Source organism: Sinocyclocheilus rhinocerous, unplaced genomic scaffold (genome assembly GCF_001515625.1).
Source record: "Sinocyclocheilus rhinocerous isolate Xijiao unplaced genomic scaffold, SAMN03320098_v1.1 scaffold697, whole genome shotgun sequence".
Lineage (NCBI taxonomy): Eukaryota > Metazoa > Chordata > Actinopteri > Cypriniformes > Cyprinidae > Sinocyclocheilus > Sinocyclocheilus rhinocerous.
Window position 1 is genome coordinate 333,746 of NW_015664033.1, and position 25,264 is coordinate 359,009.

A 25,264-nucleotide genomic window follows, 5' to 3' on the forward strand; every position below is an offset into this window, starting at 1 on the left:
AATAATGTTATTTTTTAGCAACATCATATGACCCCTTTAAGAAATTTCATGTTCACATTTTCTAGCAGAAAATGCACCTTGTACTAAAAAAGCATCTGATTCAGAACACAATAGTCTTACTTTGACTTCGTGAAATAAAATTATGCAACAAAACTACATAAAAGCAGACGGGCTGAAAGAAAACGCTCCGGTTACTATCGTAACCTCGGTTCCCTGAGAGCGGGAACGAGACATCACGGAGATATTTCTCCGTTATGGGAACTCCTTCCCTTCCAACCTTTCCTAAATTCACTCTCTGACAGCAGGTGGTGCTTATGGAACAGCGGTAATACAGCGTTTCCTTGGTTACCGCTGTAAACAAAGCAACACTGCATTTATAAACTACTTCAATATGCATTATACCAAAGTCTCTTTAAGGCAAGTCATGTCACTCGGCAGCCATCTTTGAAACACCTCTCGGGAATGCAAGTGCAGCTACAATCTCTTTGAATGGGGAAACATCAAATTCTCCAAAACTGTTTACTAAGCTTACAATTAAATTTCATATTTGAGATCAGCAAAAAAATCTGACAACTGTCATAAGCCCCGTTTCCACCGCAGGAACTTTTGGACTTTGGGCCGGTACTCGGTGTGTTTCCACCTCAGGAACCAGGATCTAAATAAAGTTCCAGGTAAAAATTTGCCCCTCAGAAAGTCCCTGCTCACGAGGTAGTACTTTTTCAAAGGTCTGGAACTTTTGGGGGCGGGACTTGGGCGCTGAGCATGCTGATTGGTTGAGTTCACACAGCATTGTATTAAAACCACCATTTAATCGCATAATTTTTTTAAATATTACTGTTAATCACAATAATGTTATTGTGTCATGAAATGTAGTTTTAAAAGTATTTCAGGCGAGAATGTAGTCGTTTAAAACTCAAATCTGCGGTTTATATATAAAGACAGTGCCTATTTGAAAATGTGCTCTCTAAACCTCTTTCCTTCAGATGGCGGGGCTTCCTGCGATTGAGCAGCCATATTGAACGTTGCATTTTTCCCCAATCAAAACTATACGAGTGACACGTCTTGGGTATTCTATAGTCTTTTATTATACTGAGGCAAGATGCAAAGAAAATACCATGTAAACTTTTCTGAAGACAGTCAGTTTTCCTCAGAAATACATTTATAAATCCTCACCAGCAATTGTATCACGATTTGTTTTACATCTGAACCAACTTGAATTGTCACACATTACGATTTTCGACCGGCTCTTACATCCCTACTTGAGATTGATTTCTGAAGGATCATGTGACACTGAAGACTGGAGTAAAGGTTGCTGAAAATGTAGCTATGAGGAATAAATTACATTTTAATATGTTAAAATTATAATAGAAAACTTTAAAATTGTAATATTATTTCACAGTGGTTTCGGTTTTCCATTCTTATTACTGTTTTCTAATCTTACCAACCCCAAATTTTTGAAAGGTATTGTATACAGTATTAAATGGAAAGAGAGATGCAGCTCATAAATAAATACATACATACATAAAGCTCAAAAATTAAGGCTTCTTACTTGGCGTGTGAGGAGGGCCACTCTGTCCAGACTGGAGTCCAGTGGAGTGAAGCGCACTGAAATCAAATCACTCATCTTCAAAGGACATCCTGACATGGGGCACAACACTGTCTTTGACTGAAAAAGCAGGAGAGAAGGAAAAACAGTTAATGATAATAGATTATGTCAAAAGAGTTAATATATCTGTGAGGTATATTGAGTGCCCCATACAGGGTGAGATCCTTTAAAAGAGGACAATCATGACACAAGAAGCTACTGAACAAACAGAGTGGAGAACTGACCAAACCAGGAGGAGAGAAAGACAAACAAACCAATCAAGGGCATCATGACCGATCAAAAGAACACTTGGCATGCAAACTGATTTCAGGGTAAGCACAATCTCTTGTGTAATGCTCTTCCATGAAGGACATCTGACTACTGAAGACCCAAGGTTAGGGACACGTGGCTGGCAAAGAGGGGAAAGTGACAGATCTAGAGACCTACGGGTTTTTTAAGCAAGGTGGGCTTGGCCTCTGGTGTGAGGCTGGGGATCCAGAAGCTGGGCAGAGCTGAAGAGGAACTGGACGCTCCTGTGTCAGAACTGGTGGAGCTGCTTGAGCCCTTCTGGCTTCCTTCGTCCTTAGATTTCTCTACAGAAACATGAGGTATATACACACATAATCGAGCAGGAATCTCATTGTGTTGTACTTAAGTTTAAACCGCCTTGTCTGGTTTTCATACCTGAGGTAAAGGGGTTGATTGGCTTGGAGACAATGTTGTTCTCTCTCTGTTTGAACTTCTCAGCTCTCTCTCGCTCCTCAGACTTGGACTCCAGCTGGCCTTCACTCTTTAGAGCCTGTTTCTGCTTCTCATATGCCTGAGTTTAAAAATATGTGTGTGTTTGTTAGACAAACAGTGAAGGGCATTCACATTCAGAGCAAAATACATTTGTAAAAAGTGCTCAAACCTTCATTTTCTTGGCAATTTCTGTTTTCTGGTGAAGGATGTATTGCAGGATGGCTTCTTTTTCATATAAGTATCCATCTTTACTGCAGTAAGCAAATATAAACAAACACACATTAATCCCAGTCTCCAAGCAGCTGACACGCAAATGGTCCAGAAACACTCAGTATAACCACTTAAGACTGCGTTAAAAAACCTCATGCAGACAATTTCAGCATTGAAACATTTCGATGAGTGCAAATGTGGCTCGTACGTTACGACGGGGTCCCTGCAGGGCTGTAAGGAGAGACAGCAGCAGTCAAAATCTTTGATCGCATCCTTCCCCAAACGCACACTTTGTGTCCCGTAACCAGAAGCGGCTGGAAATATTAAGTGAGATGCACAATTTGATATTGTAATTTCATTTCAATCATTTCATGACACACATAAATACATAAGACCAGCAGGGATACATTACCGGTGTCTTTCTTCTTCTCGTGATAAGTGTAAACGGCTCCTGCTGTGCAGTTTTTCCCGTGTCGAGTCATGCTTTACAGAACAAAATTAACTGTTTTTACGGTATTGGTGAACAGATTTTGCACACAGTTTCACATAACTACACGTTGGCCTATGTTGGATAATTGCTTAGTGAACTAGCGAGGCAATCCATAAAAGATATCACACATTAACGTTACAACAATAAGCCGGAAGCTACACATAAATCAAACGCAATTTGTTATATCATAGATTAATAGCAGGTTTGAAAGTGCGGGAATAAGCACAGACGTTGCTGTTTACCTCTTATTATCCTGAACCGGAAAGAACCTTTTTGGCTCCACTTCCTGGTTCGTCATAAATTCCAGAATAAAAGTTCTCAGAGAACGCTGGTATCATGCTCGCGCTCTCTGTCAGTTAAGCTGCACAGTCTGTTTGTCCACCAAAATAAATACTGATTTGAATTTAAATACTTTATTACATCTAGATTATAGTAGAGCTTCTGCTAAAAAATATTACATCGTAGAAAGCAATTTTTTTTATTATTATAGCAGGGGTCACCAAACTGCAACCAACTGCACAGTTTAGCTCCTACTTGCCTAATCAACATGCATGTCCTCCAGGACCGAGTCTGGTGACCCCTGTATTACAGTACTCAAAGAATAAATGTTAAAGCCAATGTACGCCAAGGACAACGACTAAAGCCAGGCCTGGTCATGTCAAAGACAATAACTATAACTAAAAAAATTAATAATCATTCTAATTTTAATATAAAAGTCGATAAAGACACAGAAGAATGATGTCCTTGAAATCTTTTTAAGAATGGCTTTTTTTCTTCCTGTTGATGAACGATAAAAAATATTGACAGCCAATCAGAATCCACCCAGCGTTAAAGAGCGCGGACATTTAAGCGGCAGATGACGTAACTGCTTAAAAACAGGCCTTTGTCGTCCGTTAGTGTGTGACTGGACGATAATATAGTTATAGTTCTTTACCTGAGTCTAAGATAGATTTCTATGGACTAATTAGCATATACATATTAACATATTAGTCTCTTTTTTACATTCATCCTCCCAGCTTTGTGTCTTTTACCTGTTCAACTTTTTTATCAAATGGATGCTTAATAATTAAGTTATCCTTCCAAGGTCACTTTACTATGTTTGCTAATTGTCTAAAGTTGTAGGATAGAGAATGGCAATGAGCTGCTCACATTTGTGAGAAAACAGTTTAGCATTATTGAGTATTGACCAATCATGATACATGCAGAGAGCCTAATAATATATTATGTAGTATGAATATTTAATGTGCTAGTTATGGTCTTATTAGCCCATTTTTACTATTGGACGTCAAATATCTAAAGGCCCGCTCTTGCTAGTTCAGACCTTTTCCCTTTGTTTTCTGCTGAAGAAAGAAAATCATATAACTTTGAAACAACGTGATGGTGAGTAAATGATGACACAGTTCAGTTTTTTGGATGAACATCCCTTTAAGGCCATATTTCATATCCTTTACTATGTTTGCTAATTGTCTAAAGTTGTAGGATAGAGAATGGCAGTAACAGTTTAGCATTATTGAGTATTGACCAATCATGATACATGCAGAGAGCCTAATAATATATTATGTAGTATGAATATTTAATGTGCTAGTTATGGTCTTATTAGCCCATTTTTACTATTGGACGTCAAATATCTAAAGGCCCGCTCTTGCTAGTTCAGACCTTTTCCCTTTGTTTTCTGCTGAAGAAAGAAAATCATATAACTTTGAAACAACGTGATGGTGAGTAAATGATGACACAGTTCAGTTTTTTGGATGAACATCCCTTTAAGGCCATATTTCATATCACAAATCATGTTTGGAAATCATGTTTCGTCAGCGGAAAAATTGACAGCAAAATGAAAATCATTACAACCTATTCAACAGAGACGGTAAGGACATCCCTCACAGACAATTATACTCTGCCTACACTGATATAATGTATGTTTTTGAAAGTATTATTACTTACACACATAAATAAAACGTTCCCTCATTTTATTCCATAAGTAGTCTCAAAACAACACAGTTAGGTTTGCAGTTACATTTCATATCATAACTTATGTTAATAACAAGACTGTTTAAAAGGGAAATGTTGTTCAGTTAAATACATTTAATTTAAGGTAGCCTAATGAAATTATTTAAGTTCCACGTATATATATTGACCAGACTGTAGCGTGTGATGTGGTAACATTAAAAAGAGAAAAATAACTTAACGACAATGAACATAACGCTACAATGTAAATCCTGAAATCTGTGAAACGCAACGCCCAATTGCACGTTCCTCTTTTGGCCACATGCTGGTGACGAATGGGTTTAGTTGTCGTCGTCATCGTCGTCGTCATTAAAGACGTCTGCGACAGTCCTGAAAAAGAAGAGAAGAGGGGATATATCATTATATGACTATGCTAGTAACAACAATTAATATTGCAGGTTTATTTGCAGGAGAATATTATCTTACTTATAGATGGATCCAGAAACAGAATCAACAAAGCCACCTTTTAGAAGAAAAAGTGTAAAATCATCAAATAATCAGACTTTGAAATTATCCACAATCTAAACAACTAAAATAGCATGTATGAAATTGTTGTATAGTGTTTCTTACCTGGCTTGCAGACGGTCTCACAAACAGGACACATGTAGCACTTTCCACAGTCCTGAAGAGACAAAAGATAGTTAAAGTGTCCTGATAATTTCATGCTACGATTTTTTAAGTAATTGTTTGTGTAAATATGTGCATGTGGTTTTGTAGGGAAAAAGGAACACCCTATACTTTAGCCATCTATAGCTTCAGACAACCACGTAATTTGTATTTAAACACTTACTGTTACTAGCCTGGACCCACATGCTGTGACTATAATGCAAGTCATTATTATATCATTAATGCACACTTAGTCTGTCTATCTGCACAAACACAGCTGAAGGGCCTCTAGCTTCACTCAACAGCTACAGTAAGTGCAATATATTAACACTCTACATCTTTCTGTAGTTTTGTTCTCTGAAAATCAAACTGAAATTGTAAATCAAACCATCATTTCTTTCAAAGAATAAATGCATTATTATTGAGCACTGTAAAAAATTTTTGTTCAGCAGAAATGTGTTAATTTGGTGGCACTTTTCATGATTAGAGAATAAAAGCCTAAAAAACAGTATTAAAGGGGTCATATGATGCAATTTCAATTTTTCCTTTCTCTTTTGAGTGTTACAAGCTCTTGGTGCATAAAGAAGATCTGTAAAGTTGCAAAGCCTAAAGTCTCAAATCCAAAGAGATATTCTTTATAAAAGTTAAGAGTCAACCACGCCTACCTAAAACGCCTCGTTCTAACACCCCCCCTATGTCGTGAAGGCACTGTGTGATTCGTTGCTCGTGAAAGCGAAACTACTTTGTTTGGTCTTCCAAAAGAGGACGATATCCGCTTCGTCATGCCTAGAGCTGATCCGTGCTGGTCGCTGAGGAAATACTTCAACTTTGCGCTGTGATCGCCGGATCGGCTTTCACCGTGGACGAAGCGGAGTCCAGCCCGATTGAATTTATTTAATACACGAGTTTCACAATTTGAGTTGAATTACTGAAATAAATGAACTTTTCTACGACATTCTAATTTATTGAGATGCACCAGTATGTGGAAAATAATGTGTTTTTTGAACCTTAAACCGCATAAACACATTTCATTACACCAAATACACAAAATAATGTTCTTTTTAGCAGCATCATATGACCCCTTTAAGTGAAAAAAGGGACCAGATACAAAAATATAATTAAATAAAAAGAAATAATAAATAAATAATTAAATAAATAAATAATAAATTACATTAATCACTCAGTAGGCACTAGTTAGTTTGGGGCCAGGTGTTGGATTGTAGTTATATAAAACTCTTATTTATCATAAAATTTATAGCTTGAGTTTGGAGAGAAGAATTTAGGACTTTAAATTTCAACAATGCAACTTTTTATGTATTGGGGGGAAATCATATGATAACAGGATTGAATGCCAAATGTGGGACTCATTCTGGTAATTGAAATTAGTTAATTACAAATAGTTTTTAAAACAATTAATTGACTATCAATTCAAAAGACTGTCAAAATAACGATACCGTAAGGTAAATCGAGTACTTTTTAATTTTACTTGATTGTAAGCCTAGAAAATAAAGTACAGTGTAATCATGGAATGTATGATACAGTGCACAGTTGCACTGCTGTTTTTTTCTGAACTTCTGTGCTTTTTTTGTATTGAGTTCTTTAGTAAACTATATTGTAGTTATTTAGTAAATGTGTGTTTGTGGTGGGTTTCTCACATCACAGAAGTCGCAGTGTTCAGAGTCGTCTCCTTTTTTGCATGGGCACTTATCACAGCTGTCGCAATGCTGAGGGGAGAGAGAAATGGGAAATTACTGGATCATGGCCAAATTCAAAGCAAGACTGGTTGAAGACTGGCTAAAATTAGACTACAAATAATAGTGCACTTTATTAGACTAATAGAGCTCAGAGGGTCCTACCTCACAGTGGGCACACAGTGAACAAATGGATCCTTCATGATAATCATCATCATCGTCATCATCTGAAAAATATATTGTCAGCTGTGTTTTTTAAAATTATTATTATTGATGTGTGTATGTGAAAAGTGTGGTGAGAATTGTGATGAGGAACAGAATGAATTAGTCTTACTCACGTGAACACCACTTTTTTTCTCTTTCTCACTTTCACACACATGCACATACACAGCTCACCACATCACCACATGTTTGTGAGTAACTATATATATATATATATATATATATATATATAAAATTCAATAACACTTTTAACACTTTTAACACATTCATATACACAAACACAAAAAGTGAAAAAAGTACAACTACCATGTATGACAAAGTATACACTTATTGTATATTTAAAAAAAAAATAATAATAAATCAAATAAATAAATGTTTATAAATATGTTATATTAATATCATCACAATATGACAATATTCTTTTAAAAATGCATTTAGGTTTCTTTGTTAATACAGTACACTTTTTGGGCTTCAATTAATAAATTCTCTCTATTGATTACATGTACAGTATGCTATCCAGATAAAGACATTCATTTAAGCTTAATACATTTTGAGACACACACTGTGTTCATTTAAAGGTAAAATAACAGAGGTAACAGAAATTACACTGTGAAACACAGGATCTTTTGATTTATTCGTTTCAGAGTGGGGTTAAGAGATGTGGTGCTTTGTACAACACACCATTGTGCTACTTAGAATGATGACACAGCAGATATTACACAAAACAGAGAATGAAAAAACAAACACCAGGAAAACTAAAAAAACTAAAAATACAGTTACAACTGAAAAAGGATTCAGTCTAAACAGTTATATTTTGCATCTCCTGATAGTTGCTGTATTGCCTGTTCCCTTCTGATACGTCCTTTATGTATCAACATGAATATGTAAATTATGAATGAACATTCTCTCTCTTTTGCTACCTCTCCGCTGACATCTGTGCTGCTGCATCCCTAGTTTATCCTTTAAACACTTCATACATATTGTCCCTGACTGCTCACCGTATGTTTCCAGTTGTGTTTTACTAATTTATTTTAAATGAAAAAAAGAAGAAAAAAAAACTAAAATGTATTGTTCCAGCAATAGTACATGTTTAAGAATCGAAGAATGTATATTGAGAGGGGTGATTTTTTTTTCCTTTTTTTTTTTTGCAACTATTTAGAAAATGAGAATCCTTTTTGGTAAGGATAATGAAATAAATAGATATTAGCATAAATAGAGACAACATATGTAACTTTTATAACCCCATATAGATCATTTAAATATCACACAATGACTTTACAAGTAGACAGATCAGGGTGGTGTACACTTCTGTTATGGAGAATCTCTACAGAGAAAGAATGAGATCGGGGAGATGTAGGGAAAGAGAGAGAATCTGGAACCGATCTGTCCAATCAGTCTGCATTCCTATACTCCCCACAACCATCCAACATCCTCCTGTCTCTCTCTCTCTCTCTCTCTCTCTCTTTCTCTATCGGTCCATACTACTCCACGGTGATCTCTCTCCATGGTATATTCCCCACTACATCTCCCTGTCTCTCTTTCTTTCTCTGTAGTTTCACATGGTGACACAAATGCAGAAGATTACAAATTCAAACAGGACAAATATAGGGATGAAGGAAAGGGTGGAACCCGCTCTTTCAAAACGAGACAAAAATCAAAGAACGATCTGATCTATTGGGCCAGATTGAGGCCTGGGGCTCAGACTGCAGCGCTGGGTTTGTTTTTTCTCTTTTCTCTCTTAAGTCCTCAGTTCATAAGCACTGTACTGTACTGCACATCAGGACTTGAAGCAGTCCGCCTTCAGAGGGCCCACAGAACTCATAGCTCTATTTAGGCAGGGAAGAGAAGACACATCGTCATCATCATCATCGTCATCATCATCGTCTTCATCATCGTCATCATCATCGTCGTCATCATCGTCGTCGTCGTCGTCGTCATCATCATCATCAGCCATCAGGCCTTCCTCGCGGATGAATGGCAGATCCTGGGCTTTGACAGAGGCTGAGGGTGCCAGCGGTGTCTGGAAGGAACAAAGCAGGGCCAGCAAGAGCCCCAGCAGCAAGCTTCTCAGATAGCTCTATTTAGGCAGGGAAGAGAAGACAGAGAGAGTCAAAGACAGCCAGGGTGATGGACAGCTGGAGAGGGGAGGAGGTGGGGCTTGCGCTAAGCTCTGAGTGATCTGATTGGATAATACGACCGACTGATTGGACCTCAACTATAGCAGGCCAAGAGCAACATTTTGAGGCAGAGCTGAGGTGAAGAAAGTGGGAGTGGCCAAAAGGGCCCCTTGCTCCTCCCCTCTCTTTCCCCAGTGACAGACAAACACAAAGATCCCTTCGCAAGCCAGTGTGTTCTGTAGATTTCTGAAAAATTTACAAAAAATGTTCCCTCTGCGTTGATTTAGCACTTAAGGACTACGAAGAGCCGTGTGGTGGGCAAGGCGGTGTCTGCAGCACGGACCTCACTAATGGTGCAGAGACAGACAGACAGACAAACTCGGGGGTAAAATGAGATGGGGGCGGGGGCCTAGGGCAAATGAGTGACAGGGCCAAGTGCTGGCAGCCATACCACCAAACACCGGCGTGCACTTTAGGCTGGAGGTGAGAGAGAGAGAGGTCGGCGGCACACGCCATGATAACTTTAGAGACGGCAGCGGGACGGAGGAGGGGTTCCAAGAAGAGGATGACCATATATCGAGAGCAGAGGGTGGAGGAAAGGGGTTGGATGATAAGATCTATATCAAGACGATGAGCAAAGAGAAGGAATTGTTGAATAAAGCCAAATGAGATGATGGACTGATTAGCACAAACATCTGCAGAATTATGTCATTCTTCCTCAAACTAAGTGTGCGTTCATGTAGATGATTGAACGTGCTCAATGATTATGATTTTATTGCATACATGCGGCATGAAATAATTTAGTCATAAATCCAGTTGTCAATGAAAGCATAAAAACAATAAAGTTGATGCATGGAAACACACACACACACAAACACTGGATGATCAGATCTCCACTTTTATTTTTTGGAACAGTTGTCCGTCAATCTTGGCTGTGGCAGTAACAGTGCCTTCCGACTCTTTCCCTCTCATGTGTCCCCAAAATAGTGCGCTGAGGGCTGGGTGCGGTGTGAGTCTCTCTATTTAAAACCTTGCTCTACCACAGTCAGGGTAATGTGACCTTCCTTGGCACAGTGCACCACTGACTCCCCATAGACCCCCCCCAATCTATCTATCTACAGTATCTATATTCTTTTCCTCCTCTAACTCAGTGTATTCCTCAATCCTTGTCAAGTTGTTGCCCTTTTTTAGTAGCTGTTTGTCGATAATCAACCAAATAGCTGCAAGTAGTTTATGAACACTCCAAGTAACTATAACTTCCTGAGCTATGAAAGAATAATGAAATGTTTCTTCTGAGAATCCAGCTCCTTTAAACTGATCTATTCACCATGCACTGAAAAATGAACAGTGAGGGTACTGGGCAAGGGGAGGTGGTGTGATCGAGGGGGGGGAGCGTTTGGGATGTTTAGCAAGATGTTAAATTGCAATGTGGTTGAAAGTGGATATGTATGCAGACATGCCTTTGAGATATCAGGTCCCTGATCATCTTCACTCCCTCTTTTTCTTTATCCTGCTCTTTCTACTCTGAGGAGAACAGCTGAATGTGTATGGCCTGGTATCTTGATCTGACACACTTTTTTCATGATAGCACTCAGACCAGAAGTTGTTAAAATCACGTCCTCCTCACTCATAAACCAAAACTCTCAGCCTGCGCTCCACCTGGTCACTTCTCTGTTCAGTCTGCATATTTCAATATGCATCTTCAGTTTTAGATTTGCATTTGCTTGGGGCAATTTTATTTTGTGGATATGATAATTCTTTGTTAATATATCACTTCTTTATGAGTACATTTAAAAATATTATGAGATTTTATGCCCCATGATTGATGTCTATGTCTAAGCACATGCTGATGACACATAACCTTTTCAAGGTTAAATCTGCTAAATGTGATACACAACACTGTTAAAAATAAGGGTTCCAATGTTTTTTGTTTTTTGGCAACCATAGATGCCAATAAAGAACCTTCATTTGTAAGAGTGTAGTAATGAGCAACATAGCAAATTCAATTAGTTGATATGCTAAATGTTAAAATTCCACATGCATGTTCATGCAAGTAAAGCTGCTTGCACACAGATTCTGTTCTGAAAACAGCATCGCTTCCATGTTCACATCGAGCGGGTGGCTAAACTAAGATGATGTGCTGATTTAGCTCCAGTTAGATTTAAGCAAAGATCCTTAGAAGAGTCAAGTCCCCCCCTACTCTCACTCCACAGTTACTGAAGATGACAACCTGATCCTCATCGACCGCAGCTCTTGCCATGTAAGGCTTGTAGGAGACTAAGACCATGCCAACCTAGGAATCAAATGCTACTCAAAAGGGGACAGGGTCATTACAGATGGCCACTGGTGAAGACTGAGAATAGAAAGCAAAGAAGAGAATGTAAAAGCAAATTTAAGTTTAATTGGTGCACTAAAGCCATTTTAAAAGTTTTTAAAAAAACATAAAAATACAGGTTTGTAATAAATGTGATAAATTATACTGATTTCCAATAGTCAGTGACAGACACAATAAGAAAGTTATCACAGTGTAATTGTGGATGATTGCATTGATCTGCACTGAAATTCACTTATAAATTATTTTGTATTACAAGACAAAGCATAAATATCAGTAGGAAACATATGATCAATGATTAAGAGATTTTGTCTAATTAGAAAAACCAAATAAAACAAACAAGAAAAAAAAAACATAAGATGCAATTACAGATTTACTAGCTCTATAGCTCTATTTGAAACTTACTATACTTATTCCCAAGAGAATTATGCTCAAAGTTTAAGTCTAAGACTTCAGATGCAAAGACCACTAAGTCCGTCTGAGATTTTTCTTTCAAATGAGGTTTTTTTTATCAGGCTCCTATGAAAATATCATTAAACATTTTTTAAAATAATGCATTCAATAACTGACTAATAACCTTTTATTTGCCATTAAAGTGAAATTACTAAACCAGGGTTTCTGCAGGATTTTTAAGCTCAAATTTAAGACTTTCTAAGACCTTTTTTAAGACCTGCACAAATAAAATTAATACCATGAGTGGGGTAGGGCAATGTCTATAATAACATATTAAACTGTAAAATGACTGTAAAACGCATGATTTACAGTTCAGATACAAGTTTTCACAAAAACAAAAAGTTTTATAAAATTATACATTACATTTCAGCCTTTAAACCCCATTTTTAAGAAAATGGAAAAGTATTAATTATTATCAATAAATTATTCTATTAATTAAATAACATACAAACACATTTTACTGTTTCGATTTTTATAACGAATTATCTTCTTATCGATCCACCAGTTCAGATTTACAGCTCTGTGTGTTTGCAGGGTAAAAACATGGGTCGAGTTTCACATTAGTCTGAACCAAAAACAACCCAATGTTCCTGCAAGACTGGAGGCTGCAGTTTAGGACCACATTTCTAGGACCCTATTTTTTGGGACAGCGCCAACTAGCCAATTCTATTCCAACAAACTGTAAAATGACTGTAAAACGCATGATTTACAGTTCAGATACAAGTTTTCACAAAAACAAAAAGTTTTATAAAATTATACACTTCACATTTCAGTCTTTAAACCATTTTTAATAAAATGAATGAGTCAAAAGTATTAATCATTATATTAATTTAAACAATGATTATCAATAAATTATTATATTAATTAAATAACATATAAATACATTTTACCGTTTCGATTTTTATAATGCATTATCTTCTTATCTTTCCACCAGTTCACATTTACAGCTCTGTGTTTGCAGGGTAAAATCATGGGTCGATTTTCACATTGGTCTGAACAAAAACAACCCCAATACTGTGTTCCTGCAATACTGGAGGCTGCAGGTTCAGGACCGCAGTTCTACTAGGACCATTTTTTTGTGGCAACAGAGGAGACCTGATTCAAACATCAAACAAACAGATGCAAAGACTAGATCCATGGAAACTATTAATTTTTGATATTTCCATCTTATTTTTAATGTAAGAGCTGGCGTGAACTTGAGTGTGTGAAGCGATGTCAGCAACCTCCATTTAGCCTATTTAGCTGTGCAAAACAGTTCATTATGCTGCTGGATGTTGTAAATGCACATTCATTCTCTGCCAGCAGGAGGCGCTTTCGGAACAGCAGAAATATAGCAGTTTCCCCGGTAACGGCAGTACACAAATCAGAGCAGCACCAGACTTTGAAACTGCAGCGCTCATGTTTATTTAATGAAATAATAGCCGTTTGAAGTTTAATCGTCACATTTAGCCACATCGCAATTCTGGTCTTTCCGTCCCCAAATTTAAGACCTCCTGAAATCATAATTAAGACTCTCTTGTACAGTTTAAGACTTTTTATTACCTTAAATTTGATACAACTAAATGTAAGACTTTTTAAGGGCCCGCGGAAACCCTGTAAACGTAAACATATGGAGCCTGATAAAAATGCTCATTTAAAAGAAATCTGAAGTCTTCATGTATATTTATACAAAATAATAAAATTTTTTGATCATAAATACATTATTTTTATTGTTTTCTTTTTCTTTTCTATCAAAGGAGAGTTTACTCCATGCCCCTAGGTGAGGTTTGTCAACTCAAATAATTAAATCAAAATATGATATTTCAAAACTTTAGAACAAATCATATCATTCTTTCTGATACAATGTAAGAAATCTAAAAAAAACAATGTCTTCTTGACATTTAACATGTCAAGCTGAAATGGCACAAAGGATCACACAAAAAATAAGTTCATAAAATATGCACACGATTACGTATCTGCATTATCAGCATAATTTTGATCTGGAAAAAGTGGGCCGTTTAGAAGCAATACCTGAAACAAAGCCAGAAGAGACATGATAGTTAACATAATATTGATAGTGTTTAAAAGTAATTACAAATTTGAAAACACTAAGATTTATACATACATTTTCTTTCTATCTATCTATCTATCTATCTATCTTGTGGCCCTCCAGGAGTGCCACAAGGGTGCCCTCCAGTTTTGTGTGTATGTATATATATATATATATATATATATATTTATAGAGAGAGAGAGAGATTCTGTGATGATGTTATGTCTCCATCAGTAAGAAAGTACTGTAACTGTATATTTATATGTAAATAAGTATCATTAAAATGTTACAGCCAAACCAACACTGTAAACACTGTTACTAAGAGGGAACCTGAGAAACATAAGCTACACTTTGACGCTGCAAAGAGGGGGAAAGGCAAAGGAGAGTGAGCACCACACCTTTGGAAGGAAGAGGAGGTGGACGTGTCTGCTTTACAAGATCGCTCTGAGACAGCGCCTCCACTATCCAGGAGAGGGCAGTAGAGCAGTACTCCACCTGCGTAACAAGTAAACAGAAAAAGAGAGAGTATTGGTAAAAAAACTGAGGTTCCCTTTAAAGCACAGGTTCATTAATTACATCGATCGGCTGACAGCTTGGCACATTCTCAAAGTGGATCTACATTCTAATGGCTCGTACAGTGATAGGGAGCATGACGGATGGGCCTTGGTCTGCGCTGAGCAAGCAAACACAACAGCTGCAGCTAAAATAAGGCAAGGCCCATAGTCTTGCACCCACAGATGCATGCATGCACTCTGTGGGGCACTTCTGGGATTTAAAAACAGGTGTCAATGTGTTTGATAGCCACAGGTAGACAGGTGTGCATAGTCGTCACTAACCTCCGACTCCAGTTTTCTCAACCTGCGATCGTGATCGCGAATCTCCGACATCTGCTTCAGGACACTGTCCACCCTACACACACATATGGACACAAATACACACATTCTGTCATTCAAGACGCCGGTGCCTGATTCAGCAGGAGTTGACAGTCTATCCCCCCCTTCACACGCACATAAATGTGAAATGAGAGCCGCCACTGCGAGGTTACTAAATGCCCCCGGGTGTGTATTACATACAGATCTACTTGTCAGTGATGGATATGTTCTCCACTCACTCATCTTTTTTAGAACTCATATGTGAAGTATGTGAAATAAGTTGTTAATTGTTGATCTGAGAGTATGAAAGAACAGTAACAGGGTTGACTGACTTTGTGGAGGTGCGTTTGAGCCGCTCCGTGTCACTCTCTCGTTGTTTCTTTCCTTGTGTGGAAAGCAGGTTCTCCTTCAGCGTCGACTCCCATGTGTTTAGCAAACTGGCCTCTTTGCTTTTCAGGTCCAACACTATGGAAAAAGACACACCTCATGGTTAAAGGGATAGTTCCTCCAAAAAATGAAAACCTTGTCATTATTTACTCACCTTAATGTCTGACCAGACCTGTATGACTTTCTTTCTTTTCTGAAGGTAGATGGTAACCAAACAGTCATTGACTTCCATTTTGTGGACAAAAAACAGTGATGCATTTCTTAGAATATCTTCTTTAAAGGGGTCATATGATGCTTTTTTAAAGATCATTATTTGGTGTATTTGGTGTAACAGAATATGTTGACATGCTTTAATGTTCAAAAAACACATTATTTTTCAAATACTGTACATTATTGTAGGTCCTCTATGCCCCGCCTCTCTCAAACGACAGAAGAAGGACAGTCATACAGGTTTGGAACGACATGAGGGAGAGGATTTTCATGGGTGAACTATCCCTTATTATCAAATGAGACTGTATATAATGTAGCATCATATATCAGAACGTACTAAAGTGTTGGCTCTTATTGGAGGGCAATCTCTGAATGACTCTTTTGAAGAAGATATGGAGGTGGGAGATGATGATGAAGGGCGGGGAGAGGCAGGGGCGAGAGTGGTACTCCACGATCAGGTTGTAGCGCTGGAACTTCCAGTGTACATCACTGTGCTCCTGGACTTTATTGAATGTGTAACTGTAGACAAATAGCATGAACACACAATCATACTAAGCAATACGGCTAGAGAGGTCGTGCTGTATTGTTAGAGTATTGAAGCCGCAAAAGAACCCTTTCTGCCACTAGTGTTTCATTGCTAGGCATACACCAATAATACAATTCTGTCTGATACCAACGCTGATTATTATTTTCATAAAACTATTTTGCTATTATACTAAAAGCTATTATACTATTTTGTCTAAAAATACAAAAAAAAGACACTATAAATAAAATGAACCGTATTACATGCTACACTACGCATAATAATGTACAATATGAATCATGGATACGCATTTTAAAATTGGCTATGGATACGCATTTTAAAATTGGCTAATGATTTCATTTAACTGTTTAGTTCCATTATTTATGTCTTTAAAGATTAACTTTATGTGAGAATAAGATGATGGCAAAAGTTATTTAAAGGTAAAAGTAGTGGAAATGAGCATGAATAATTGAAAATCCGATATCAGCTGACATATATCCAATCAACATACAGTACTGTTCAAAATTTGAGGGTTGGTACAATTTTTTATTGTTTTTGAAATGAGTGTCTTATGTGTCTTAAAAATGTAATTGATCAAAAATACAGTTAAAACAGTAATACTGGGTAAAAACAGTAATATATTTAAAATAATGGTTTTCTATATAAATTTGAAAATGTAATTTATTCTTGTGATGGCAAAGCTGAATATTCAGCATCATTACTCCAGTCTTCAGTGTCACATGATCCTTCAGAAATCATTCTGATATGCTGATTTAGTGCTCAAGAAACATTTCTTATTTTCAATGCTGAAAACTGATGTTGTGATGCTGAATATTTTTGTGGAAACTATGATAATTTTTTTTTTGCAGGATTCTTTAATGAATAGAAAGTTCACAAGAACAGCATTTATTTGAAATATTTTATTTGAATTTCTTTGCAATATTATAAGTGTCTTTAATGTCACTTTTGATCCGTTTAATAAATCCTTGCTGAATATAAGTATTAATTTCTTTTAATCTTACTGACCTGAAACTTTTCAACTCTTGTATATATTAACTAAACATTTGTAATATCAGCTAATAAATAATTATTGCTTTCATAAACTGGTTACTACACAGATGCAATTTTTAACTTAAACGTTATTTAACTAAGCCATATCAAAATATTTATAAATTAATAAGCACTCAATCAAGCTTGTGCTCAATTGCCCATGGAGCTAACTTTTGGAGAAATCTAGCAATCTAACATCTTGCATATACAGACATGTAACATTTGTAACATCAGTTCATAGTAGCAGCTACTGTAATTCATTTTAAAGTCCATATAAAATCATTGTTTTAAATACAAACAGGAAGGCATGTGATGTTATATCAGTGTTGATGGTGTAGTTTTTTACCTGAACATTGCAATGAGCAAGTTCACCAACAGAATATTGGTGACCAACAAGTAGACTGACAGCAGAATAAGAACCAGCCAGTTAGCATCAGACTGTGGGCATGGCTCCGCCCCCTGATGGATGAGCGTGACATTATCTGTACACTCTCTCTCCTGTCGCTTGTCAGCTAGAGTCAAAGAACAAAACTTATTACAACACAATCAATAAAATCAGCTGAAAGTACAAAAGTTTGGGGTCAGTAAGTACTACTCTTATTCAGCAAGGATGCATTAAATTAATCAAAAGTAAAGACTTTTTACATCGTCACAAAAAATAGACTTTCGATAGAAAACAGAATTTTAAATAGACAGACCCCAAAGTTTTGAAAGGTATACTGTGATGGAACTGTATAGCAAAAATAACACAACAGAGACACAAAGACACACACACCATCAATTTCATCCAGTGGTATCTGCCCATATATGTGCATGTATGGCCTGTAGAACACTCGCCGAATTATCCAACCAGGACGAGAGTCATAGGAGTACAGCAGCGCCTGATTGGCTACTCCATATGCCATTAGCCACACCCCCAGGAAGAACAGGAAGAAAAACACATCTTTCACCTGTGGAGTATATGATCATTCTTTAGCAGGATTATATGCACTTTTTAGGCCACGTTGAAAATGATAGACTCCTTCTCACCATTTTCCCAACTATTATTATTTTGGGACCAAGTTGTTTGTGAACTGCAAATATATGAATGAGTCTGAGCGTGAAGACCACATAGTCGACACACAGTACCGCACGACCGAAATTATACGTCCATGGAAACATCCTGTAACAAAAACACACATGCACTAACCAATACCATCACATGCACAAACATACACAGGACAGATTTCACTGAATTCACCTGCAGATAAGCCCAAGAATGAAGAGCGCGAGGGCCGTGATGTCACACTTGTTCCAGATGTCTTGGATGTACAACTTCATTCTTTGAAGTACAGTGGTAGATCCTACAAAAAACGTCTGAGAGGGAGATCACGTTTCAGCAGACTGAACAAGTGCATTGAAATGTGTGTAAACGCAATGAAGACTGTTCGTACCTGTCGAATCTCCTCACAGACCAGAGTAAAAACCCAGAAATACAACACAAGCTCTGAGGGGGCGGGTCCGTCGGGAGGCGGGGGCTTGAAGTCAACCAATAGGATGTAAGCAAACAGGAAAAGGAAGAGGAAGTACATCAACACGTTGCCTAGAAACGAAGTGACCGGTGCAAACCAGAACTGCCGCCATCGGTGCAATAAAAAAGGCCGTTTTAGAGTGATCGCCTTTGATGCTGTAATATAAAAAATAAAGATGTAAGCTCCTTACAGCAAGTCAAAGTTTAACAGGATTTGTGATCATGCCATTTAGACGCACCTTCCGGTTTTCCTCTTAAAGCGTTACATTCCTCCACGTCGTCCTCCCTGTGAAGCACATGTATGACTCTCTTTATTTTATCTGTGTTTGATCTTTAACTTAGTGAAATTATTTATGGTGCTGAGAAACCATGAATTACGTGTTTATAACATCAGCCAATGACTCGGCTCCATCGACGCTGTCTAATTCTTTACCCTGATGAAATTCCTCTGGCTTTTCGTTCTTCTCCTGCTCCCTAAGAGATCGAAGGGCATTAAAACTTTGACGACTGTACCAGAAAGAAATCTAATCTTGGTCGAAAATATTGGGTACTGACTTGAAACTGATGAGGTTGGTGTAGATCAAGGGAGGCAGAAAAAACGAGAGGACTAGTTTCCACACTTCTGTATTGCTGTCCATGTCCCCCCACCAAATCTCTGACAGTAAAGTCTAGCCATGGATGGGATGAAGAACCATGACACCAATGTAACTAAGAAATATCGACACTCCAACAGGTAAACATGAGCACTGCTTACCTGCACTCCATCATGGCTGAAGAAGAGGCGGGCGTCAGCCGCGGTGGCCATCTGCAGACAGGTGGCGCTACCCCATACAGGTGACTGTCTGATGAGAAGCTTGAAAGAGCGGCTCTCATTGCTCTGGTAACACTCACTGAACACATCTATGAAGAAAGTCATGAGAAAACACAATGCATGCAATGTAAGATTTCTTAATGCTAAAGACTTAATGCTGCATTTAATTTAATTCATCCTTGATGAATAAAAGTATTAATTTCTTGGAAAATAACAACAAGATCTTACTGACCTTAAACTTTATAACTAAACAGTCATCTGAGACCACATTTAAAATTTGAGATCTGAGAACCTTTAAAAAAAACTAAATATTGATATATTTTAAATCCTGCACTATTAGGGACCATTAAAATGGGAAAATGCAGAATATGAAAAAAATGTGTTTAGTTTTTAGAATGGTGTGTCATGTGAAAAATGCAAGCGTAACAGGCAAACACGTCTGTCTAGCGCATATTTGCATATAAAAACTATGGTAACACAGCGCAGTGGAATGCAAAACTGTGTTCTGTTTAAATATTATAATATATTTTTTATTAATTCTTATACTTAACCTATGAAATAAATATAAAATACAAGCATTTTGGGCCCCACTGAAAAACAGTCCGATCTGCCATCTTTTAACTTGATTCACACCCACCATGAGCCAGATTCTCAAAGGTTTGAGCAAGTTCTTTCATTGAGAGCTTGGTCTCAGTCTCTGTCTCCAACTTGGAGAGCTCTCTAGGGATAGTTCCTCCAAAAAATGAAAACCCTGTCATTATTTACTCTTCTTCATGCCCTCTTCATGGCCTTCATGTCACATTCAAGACCTGTATGACTTTCTTTCTTTCTTTCTGACTTTCTTTTCTGAAGGTAGTTGGTAACCAAACAGTTTTGGTGACTATTGACTTCCATTTTGTGGACAAAAAACTATGAGGCATTTCTTAGAATATCTTCTTTAAAGTTCCACAGAAGAAAGAAAGTCATACAGGTTTGGAACGACATGAGGGAGAGGATTTTCATGGGTGAACTATCCCTTATTATCAAATGAGACTGTATATAATGTAGCATCATATATCAGAACGTACTAAAGTGTTGGCTCTTATTGGAGGGCAATCTCTGAATGACTCTTTTGAAGAAGATATGGAGGTGGGAGATGATGATGAAGGGCGGGGAGAGGCAGGGGCGAGAGTGGTACTCCACGATCAGGTTGTAGCGCTGGAACTTCCAGTGTACATCACTGTGCTCCTGGACTTTATTGAATGTGTAACTGTAGACAAATAGCATGAACACACAATCATACTAAGCAATACGGCTAGAGAGGTCGTGCTGTATTGTTAGAGTATTGAAGCCGCAAAAGAACCCTTTCTGCCACTAGTGTTTCATTGCTAGGCATACACCAATAATACAATTCTGTCTGATACCAACGCTGATTATTATTTTCATAAAACTATTTTGCTATTATACTAAAAGCTATTATACTATTTTGTCTAAAAATACAAAAAAAAGACACTATAAATAAAATGAACCGTATTACATGCTACACTACGCATAATAATGTACAATATGAATCATGGATACGCATTTTAAAATTGGCTATGGATACGCATTTTAAAATTGGCTAATGATTTCATTTAACTGTTTAGTTCCATTATTTATGTCTTTAAAGATTAACTTTATGTGAGAATAAGATGATGGCAAAAGTTATTTAAAGGTAAAAGTAGTGGAAATGAGCATGAATAATTGAAAATCCGATATCAGCTGACATATATCCAATCAACATACTGTACTGTTCAAAATTTGGGGGTTGGTACAATTTTTTATTGTTTTTGAAATGAGTGTCTTATGTGTCTTAAAAATGTAATTGATCAAAAATACAGTTAAAACAGTAATACTGGGTAAAAACAGTAATATATTTAAAATAATGGTTTTCTATATAAATTTGAAAATGTAATTTATTCTTGTGATGGCAAAGCTGAATATTCAGCATCATTACTCCAGTCTTCAGTGTCACATGATCCTTCAGAAATCATTCTGATATGCTGATTTAGTGCTCAAGAAACATTTCTTATTTTCAATGCTGAAAACTGATGTTGTGATGCTGAATATTTTTGTGGAAACTATGATAATTTTTTTTTTGCAGGATTCTTTAATGAATAGAAAGTTCACAAGAACAGCATTTATTTGAAATATTTTATTTGAATTTCTTTGCAATATTATAAGTGTCTTTAATGTCACTTTTGATCCGTTTAATAAATCCTTGCTGAATATAAGTATTAATTTCTTTTAATCTTACTGACCTGAAACTTTTCAACTCTTGTATATATTAACTAAACATTTGTAATATCAGCTAATAAATAATTATTGCTTTCATAAACTGGTTACTACACAGATGCAATTTTTAACTTAAACGTTATTTAACTAAGCCATATCAAAATATTTATAAATTAATAAGCACTCAAACCTGCTTGTGCTCAATTGCCCATGGAGCTAACTTTTGGAGAAATCTAGCAATCTAACATCTTGCATATACAGACATGTAACATTTGTAACATCAGTTCATAGTAGCAGCTACTGTAATTCATTTTAAAGTCCATATAAAATCATTGTTTTAAATACAAACAGGAAGGCATGTGATGTTATATCAGTGTTGATGGTGTAGTTTTTTACCTGAACATTGCAATGAGCAAGTTCACCAACAGAATATTGGTGACCAACAAGTAGACTGACAGCAGAATAAGAACCAGCCAGTTAGCATCAGACTGTGGGCATGGCTCCGCCCCCTGATGGATGAGCGTGACATTATCTGTACACTCTCTCTCCTGTCGCTTGTCAGCTAGAGTCAAAGAACAAAACTTATTACAACACAATCAATAAAATCAGCTGAAAGTACAAAAGTTTGGGGTCAGTAAGTACTACTCTTATTCAGCAAGGATGCATTAAATTAATCAAAAGTAAAAGTAAAGACTTTTTACATCGTCACAAAAAATAGACTTTCGATAGAAAACAGAATTTTAAATAGACAGACCCCAAAGTTTTGAAAGGTATACTGTGATGGAACTGTATAGCAAAAATAACACAACAGAGACACAAAGACACACATCAGCTGAAAGTACAAAAGTTTGGGTTTGGGGTCAGTAAGTACTACTCTTATTCAGCAAGGATGCATTAAATTAATCAAAAGTAAAGACTTTTTACATCGTCACAAAAAATAGACTTTCGATAGAAAACAGAATTTTAAATAGACAGACCCCAAAGTTTTGAAAGGTATACTGTGATGGAACTGTATAGCAAAAATAACACAACAGAGACACAAAGACACACACACCATCAATTTCATCCAGTGGTATCTGCCCATATATGTGCATGTATGGCCTGTAGAACACTCGCCGAATTATCCAACCAGGACGAGAGTCATAGGAGTACAGCAGCGCCTGATTGGCTACTCCATATGCCATTAGCCACACCCCCAGGAAGAACAGGAAGAAAAACACATCTTTCACCTGTGGAGTATATGATCATTCTTTAGCAGGATTATATGCACTTTTTAGGCCACGTTGAAAATGATAGACTCCTTCTCACCATTTTCCCAACTATTATTATTTTGGGACCAAGTTGTTTGTGAACTGCAAATATATGAATGAGTCTGAGCGTGAAGACCACATAGTCGACACACAGTACCGCACGACCGAAATTATACGTCCATGGAAACATCCTGTAACAAAAACACACATGCACTAACCAATACCATCACATGCACAAACATACACAGGACAGATTTCACTGAATTCACCTGCAGATAAGCCCAAGAATGAAGAGCGCGAGGGCCGTGATGTCACACTTGTTCCAGATGTCTTGGATGTACAACTTCATTCTTTGAAGTACAGTGGTAGATCCTACAAAAAACGTCTGAGAGGGAGATCACGTTTCAGCAGACTGAACAAGTGCATTGAAATGTGTGTAAACGCAATGAAGACTGTTCGTACCTGTCGAATCTCCTCACAGACCAGAGTAAAAACCCAGAAATACAACACAAGCTCTGAGGGGGCGGGTCCGTCGGGAGGCGGGGGCTTGAAGTCAACCAATAGGATGTAAGCAAACAGGAAAAGGAAGAGGAAGTACATCAACACGTTGCCTAGAAACGAAGTGACCGGTGCAAACCAGAACTGCCGCCATCGGTGCAATAAAAAAGGCCGTTTTAGAGTGATCGCCTTTGATGCTGTAATATAAAAAATAAAGATGTAAGCTCCTTACAGCAAGTCAAAGTTTAACAGGATTTGTGATCATGCCATTTAGACGCACCTTCCGGTTTTCCTCTTAAAGCGTTACATTCCTCCACGTCGTCCTCCCTGTGAAGCACATGTATGACTCTCTTTATTTTATCTGTGTTTGATCTTTAACTTAGTGAAATTATTTATGGTGCTGAGAAACCATGAATTACGTGTTTATAACATCAGCCAATGACTCGGCTCCATCGACGCTGTCTAATTCTTTACCCTGATGAAATTCCTCTGGCTTTTCGTTCTTCTCCTGCTCCCTAAGAGATCGAAGGGCATTAAAACTTTGACGACTGTACCAGAAAGAAATCTAATCTTGGTCGAAAATATTGGGTACTGACTTGAAACTGATGAGGTTGGTGTAGATCAAGGGAGGCAGAAAAAACGAGAGGACTAGTTTCCACACTTCTGTATTGCTGTCCATGTCCCCCCACCAAATCTCTGACAGTAAAGTCTAGCCATGGATGGGATGAAGAACCATGACACCAATGTAACTAAGAAATATCGACACTCCAACAGGTAAACATGAGCACTGCTTACCTGCACTCCATCATGGCTGAAGAAGAGGCGGGCGTCAGCTGCGGTGGCCATCTGCAGACAGGTGGCGCTACCCCATACAGGTGACTGTCTGATGAGAAGCTTGAAAGAGCGGCTCTCATTGCTCTGGTAACACTCACTGAACACATCTATGAAGAAAGTCATGAGAAAACACATAATGCATGCAATGTAAGATTTCTTAATGCTAAAGACTTAATGCTGCATTTAATTTAATTCATCCTTGATGAATAAAAGTATTAATTTCTTGGAAAATAACAACAAGATCTTACTGACCTTAAACTTTATAACTAAACAGTCATCTGAGATCACATTTAAAATCTGAGATCTGAGAACCTTAAAATAAACTAAATATTGATATATTATAAATCCTGCAGTATTAGGGACCATTAAAATCGGAAGATGCGGAACATGAAAAAAAATTGTTTTTAAAGGGTTTTAGAATGGTGTGTCATGTGAAAAATGCAAGCGTAACAGTCAAACACGTCTGTCTAGCGCAGATTTGCATAGAAAAATTATGGAAACAGCACCGTGGAATGCAAAACTGCATTCTGTTTAAATATTATAATATATATACATATATATATACACACACACACACATACATATA

The 25,264-nt window shown here is 37.2% G+C and overlaps 3 protein-coding genes across 3 annotated transcripts in view; all 3 read right to left on the reverse strand.

Annotated features, from left to right (window-relative positions):
* LOC107729514 (nitric oxide synthase-interacting protein-like) overlaps positions 1-3,339 on the reverse strand; it is a 5,503-nt gene extending 2,164 nt beyond the window's left edge. Inside the window, exons 1-7 of the mRNA XM_016540056.1 lie at positions 3,269-3,339; positions 2,949-3,019; positions 2,745-2,850; positions 2,496-2,577; positions 2,270-2,405; positions 2,033-2,178; positions 1,550-1,666 (exon numbers count right to left, since the gene is read on the reverse strand). Of these exons, the coding sequence (XP_016395542.1) occupies positions 1,550-1,666; positions 2,033-2,178; positions 2,270-2,405; positions 2,496-2,577; positions 2,745-2,850; positions 2,949-3,019; positions 3,269-3,324 (714 nt within the window). The 5' untranslated portion in view covers positions 3,325-3,339. The remainder of the gene's footprint in view (positions 1-1,549; positions 1,667-2,032; positions 2,179-2,269; positions 2,406-2,495; positions 2,578-2,744; positions 2,851-2,948; positions 3,020-3,268) is intronic.
* Positions 3,340-4,739: 1,400 nt separating this feature from the next.
* Positions 4,740-11,953, reverse strand: LOC107729418 (sarcoplasmic reticulum histidine-rich calcium-binding protein-like). The gene is made up of 7 exons (XM_016539906.1): positions 11,867-11,953; positions 9,427-9,626; positions 7,493-7,556; positions 7,292-7,360; positions 5,601-5,652; positions 5,457-5,493; positions 4,740-5,360 (listed from the first exon to the last, which is right to left on the reverse strand). Exons 1-7 carry the CDS (start codon positions 11,951-11,953, stop codon positions 5,312-5,314), a joined length of 558 nt encoding a protein of 185 aa, XP_016395392.1. The 3' UTR covers positions 4,740-5,311.
* A 2,178-nt stretch (positions 11,954-14,131) lies between these two features.
* LOC107729419 (transient receptor potential cation channel subfamily M member 4-like) overlaps positions 14,132-25,264 on the reverse strand; it is a 21,692-nt gene continuing 10,559 nt past the window's right edge. The window contains exons 15-39 of the mRNA XM_016539907.1: positions 24,640-24,785; positions 24,441-24,553; positions 24,264-24,359; positions 24,125-24,171; positions 23,809-24,041; positions 23,616-23,731; positions 23,405-23,537; positions 23,151-23,325; positions 22,493-22,658; positions 20,911-21,092; positions 20,481-20,576; positions 19,787-19,932; positions 19,588-19,700; positions 19,411-19,506; positions 19,272-19,318; positions 18,956-19,188; positions 18,763-18,878; positions 18,552-18,684; positions 18,298-18,472; positions 17,869-18,034; positions 16,287-16,468; positions 15,685-15,817; positions 15,317-15,389; positions 14,879-14,975; positions 14,132-14,461 (exon numbers count right to left, since the gene is read on the reverse strand). Of these exons, the coding sequence (XP_016395393.1) occupies positions 14,415-14,461; positions 14,879-14,975; positions 15,317-15,389; positions 15,685-15,817; positions 16,287-16,468; positions 17,869-18,034; positions 18,298-18,472; positions 18,552-18,684; positions 18,763-18,878; positions 18,956-19,188; positions 19,272-19,318; positions 19,411-19,506; positions 19,588-19,700; positions 19,787-19,932; positions 20,481-20,576; positions 20,911-21,092; positions 22,493-22,658; positions 23,151-23,325; positions 23,405-23,537; positions 23,616-23,731; positions 23,809-24,041; positions 24,125-24,171; positions 24,264-24,359; positions 24,441-24,553; positions 24,640-24,785 (3,260 nt within the window). The 3' untranslated portion in view covers positions 14,132-14,414. The remainder of the gene's footprint in view (positions 14,462-14,878; positions 14,976-15,316; positions 15,390-15,684; positions 15,818-16,286; positions 16,469-17,868; positions 18,035-18,297; positions 18,473-18,551; positions 18,685-18,762; positions 18,879-18,955; positions 19,189-19,271; positions 19,319-19,410; positions 19,507-19,587; positions 19,701-19,786; positions 19,933-20,480; positions 20,577-20,910; positions 21,093-22,492; positions 22,659-23,150; positions 23,326-23,404; positions 23,538-23,615; positions 23,732-23,808; positions 24,042-24,124; positions 24,172-24,263; positions 24,360-24,440; positions 24,554-24,639; positions 24,786-25,264) is intronic.

What these genes read in the sequence shown, in the direction of transcription:
- LOC107729418 (XM_016539906.1), bottom strand. Translation starts at nt 11,953, where the DNA reads ATGGTCTTAGTCTCCTACAAGCCTTACATGGCAAGAGCTGCGGTCGAT. An exon ending in TGAGACCGTCTGCAAGCCAG is followed by an intron (nt 5,494 to 5,600) that starts GTAAGAAACACT and finishes TTCTTCTAAAAG; the next exon opens with GTGGCTTTGTTGATTCTGTT. An exon ending in GTTTCTGGATCCATCTATAA is followed by an intron (nt 5,361 to 5,456) that starts GTAAGATAATAT and finishes CTTCTTTTTCAG; the next exon opens with GACTGTCGCAGACGTCTTTA.